At 39.2% G+C, this 3651-nt stretch overlaps 1 protein-coding gene across 1 annotated transcript; it reads right to left on the bottom strand.

Annotated features, from left to right (window-relative positions):
- Positions 1–331: 331 nt before the first annotated feature.
- Positions 332–3651, bottom strand: LOC113356969. Its single transcript, XM_026600216.1, has 4 exons — positions 3069–3651; positions 1624–2676; positions 862–1099; positions 332–773 (listed from the first exon to the last, which is right to left on the bottom strand). The coding sequence occupies exons 1-4, from the start codon at positions 3649–3651 to the stop codon at positions 332–334; spliced, it is 2316 nt and encodes a 771-aa protein (XP_026456001.1).

Genomic DNA, 3651 nt, shown 5'->3' with positions numbered 1-3651 from the left:
AGGGAAATATGCAACTGATGAAAAACATGACATGAAAATGATCCTTGATTCAGAAGTCAGTGAAGAGTTATTTAATGAAATTTGTGTGAGATTCAAAGATGTGATTGTAGAAAAAGGTGGAAAAGAAGCTGAAAAATGAGACTACAATGTTTAACAAAATGTATTTCATTACTTAGATCTAGGATTTCAAGTCTTAAACTGTTGTGTAATAGTATCTAATAATGGAATAAAAAGCAAGGCATTCATAACTAATCCTCCGACCAAAACAAAATGCCTAAAAACAGAGTATAAAAGTTTTCTCTGAACTAATCCACATGACAATCTTACTGAACTAATTCGTCCATCTTGGTGGCTTGAACACCTGGGACCGTGGCCTGCTTGGTTCTCTCATTCCATCTGGCTGAGATCCATACAAATGTTGGTAATTTCCAATTGTTGCAGAGCTTGTGGATGAAAGAGGTGTAGACTTGCCTCTGCCTTGTGTTGGTGCAGTTGTAGTTGTACCAAACAACAAATATTCAAAGCCTCTGCCTCTGCCTTGTGCTGCATTATCTCCCCTTCCTCTGCCTGCTGGTGGTGGTGTTGCTGCTGCATTAGCTTCCCTACCTCTTCCTGGTGGTGGTGGTGCTGCATTAGCTCCTCTTCCCCTGCCTGCTGCTGGTAGTGATGCACCAACTCCTCTTCCTCTTCCTCTGCCTGCTGTTGATGGTGGTGCCGCAGAAGTTCCTGCTGATGGTGGTGCTGCACCAACTCCTCTTCCTCTTCCTCTGCCCCTGAAGTTCACAATTCATTATTAAAACCTGCCCCTGAACTGAACTATATGAAAAAATTAATCAAACAACATATTAGGTAGATAGTTACCTGCCCTTTCCCAGGGTTCTTGGTGCACTACCATTGTTTTTGGTTGGGCAGCGCCTGATATTATGGGATTCACTGCCACAATGGGTGCAGGACCTCGTTGCCTTCTTATATGACTCTTGTCCTTCAACATCAGATCTTATCCTCTTAGTTCTAGGTTTGCCCACCTTTGATTTGAACTTTGGTCTATTGACCTCCATTTCAGGCTTAAATGCAACACAACAACACATATTTAGTACAACTTAAATGCATCACAACAACACATATTTAGTACAACTTAAATGCATCACAACAACATATTCAGTACAACTTAATTGCAGTTCAAATTCAATGCAAATTAAATTGCAGACCATCTATCTTGACTAGCACATGGTTCCACCCTTCCACCATAGGCCTTTTTATATGCAGAAACTTTATGGTATTCTTCAACCAAGCTAGCAGAGGTAGATAAACTAGATAAGTTAGTGGATAAACAAAAAAATAGTAGAAGTGATGGACAACCAAGCAGTGTCATGAACAAACTGAGCTATTGGGATCCATTCTTAGATGGCAAGCTACATCAACAACATGAACACATGGTATCCCAGTAATCACCCACACACAACAAGTGCAAGTTTTTTTCTGTCAAATTAACCTCCCATCTTCTGGATGTTAGATAGTTCATCACACACCAAATATATTCTTCTGACCCAAACAACTGGTATCTTCTTTTCAAAATGATTTTGTTCTTCATAATCCTATTAGCTCTGAGGACCAATATCAAACCTTCAGCTTCCCATTTCTTGGCTATCATCTTTCTATCAAATATCAAACTCATCATCTTCAAGTTGAACCCTTCAAGAATCCTGTGGATAGGTTTGCATCTTAACTCCACCAACCAACTGTTGAGACATTCTGTAAAGTTAATGGTTACATGTTCACACTTTGAAGTATGGTCAAAAGTGGATCTGGCCCATTGGATTGTTGATACATCTTCAAACCACTGGTGTGCCTTCTTGTTATCTTTTTCCATGAGAGCCATGAACCTAGTGTGGTCTGTGTCTCTATAAGCCTTTGCTGCACCCCATGCTAAAGTCTTCATATGAACACCCTTGTGTTTAGTCTTAAAATTCTCATACATGTGTCTGAAACAATATCTTGTTATATTTGAAGGGAATACTATTTGAAGAGCAGGAATCAACCCCTTTTGTCTATCTGAGATAAATGTCAATGGTGCTGGATGCTCTAATAACATATCTTTGATAAGGTTCAGAAACAATATCCAGTTCTCTTTATTCTCACAATCACAAATGAAGATGGCAAGGGGATACATACCATTATTTGCACCAAGTGCCACTGTAGACAACAACACTCCTCCATATTTTCCATTAAGGTGACATCCATCTAGACCAATAAATGGCATGCATCCATTCTTGAACCCTTCTAAATATGCCTTGAATGAAAGACAACAATAACTGAAATCCTTGTCCATATCAGTTGCAACCACACCTATGGATCCTCTATTCTTCTTTTTTATCTGTTCTAAAACCTCAGGTATCCACTTGTAACCATCTTCATATGAACCAAATATCTTGCTCAATGCCTTGCCTTTACTTTTCCAATCTACCCAATAACTGATATCTACTCCATGTTTGTTCTTCAATCTCTTGATGATCTTCTTAGGTTGCAGTAAATGTTCATCCTCTAGGATATCAGCTTCAATCACACTTGCTACCCAATCTGAATTTGCCATTCTATTCTTTCCAGTACCACTTCTGTTAACTATGTTTATTAATATACTTGGTAATCTTGATGGTATGACCATCTTTTGCTGATTGCCTGTCATGAAAATAAAAAAAGTGTTTTGTTAGTTCTTATCAAAAGCCCATTAGAATTCAATAACATAACAGAAGTGGGCTACCTTTGAGCAAAAAGCCTGAATGGGCAAGTAGTAACTCTGCATTGGCACCTCAGTCTCTTTGGGTCATCTTTTATCTTCCTCACTTCAATACAGTTTGCAATGCAGAACTTTGTCACCCACTTCTTGTATTCATCCATGGTGGGCCATGTCATACCTACTTCAATAACATCCTCACATGTGTCACAAGTCCATTCTTTTACTTCCTCACATTCTTCATCATCATACAAATCATCATACTTCTGGTGATCACTTTGTCCTTCTTCATATCTGTCAGGTTCTTCTTCTTCCAAGTCAGTATCAGTTTCACCACCTTCTTCATCATCATCATCAGAGCTTGATGAGTTTCCACTGTGATAGTCATCTTCAATAGGAAAGTCATGAATTGAATGTTGCTTCAAATTTGTACTCTCAGGCAATGCATCAAGTTCTTCATCAGCTAACAATGCTTCCAATGTGTCATGCTCCTCATCAAGTTCAACTATTGGCTGGTACTTCAGTTTCCTCTTTGTTGCAGGTGATTTTGAAACAGATCTCTTCCAAGGTGTCTTTTTGGGTGTCTGCTGAGGTGTCTGCTGTGACGTCTGCTGACTAGGTATGTCCATTGGAAACTGACTTGGTTGCTGTAATGGTGACACTTGTGATGTGTGCTGACTTGGATCATTTGCCACTATATCTTCTTCTTCACCAAAAGTTGTTTGCCAAAACTCTTCATCAAAACTCTCCCAATCTTTGATAACTGGTCCCTCTTGTTGAGTCTGTGTTTGTGGATCAACAACTTCATCATCCACACTAGCAGGAGCTGCTTCTTCACCAACTTCATCAGTCACAATAACTGGAGGATGAACTAATTTTTCACCAGGTTTCAGAACATTGATGGCTTTATTATACCTCAT

Source organism: Papaver somniferum, chromosome 1 (genome assembly GCF_003573695.1).
Source record: "Papaver somniferum cultivar HN1 chromosome 1, ASM357369v1, whole genome shotgun sequence".
Lineage (NCBI taxonomy): Eukaryota > Viridiplantae > Streptophyta > Magnoliopsida > Ranunculales > Papaveraceae > Papaver > Papaver somniferum.
Note: the sequence above shows the minus strand (reverse complement) of the source record. Positions and strands in the feature narration are given on the sequence as shown.

Excerpts from the sequence above, each read along its gene's own strand:
- LOC113356969 (XM_026600216.1), bottom strand. The coding sequence starts at position 3,651 with ATGAGGTATAATAAAGCCATCAATGTTCTGAAACCTGGTGAAAAATTA. Across the intron at positions 2,677-3,068 it reads TGATGATGATGATGAAGAAG|GCAATCAGCAAAAGATGGTC; the intron begins GTGGTGAAACTG and ends TTTTCATGACAG. Across the intron at positions 774-861 it reads AGAACCCTGGGAAAGGGCAG|GGGCAGAGGAAGAGGAAGAG; the intron begins GTAACTATCTAC and ends TGTGAACTTCAG.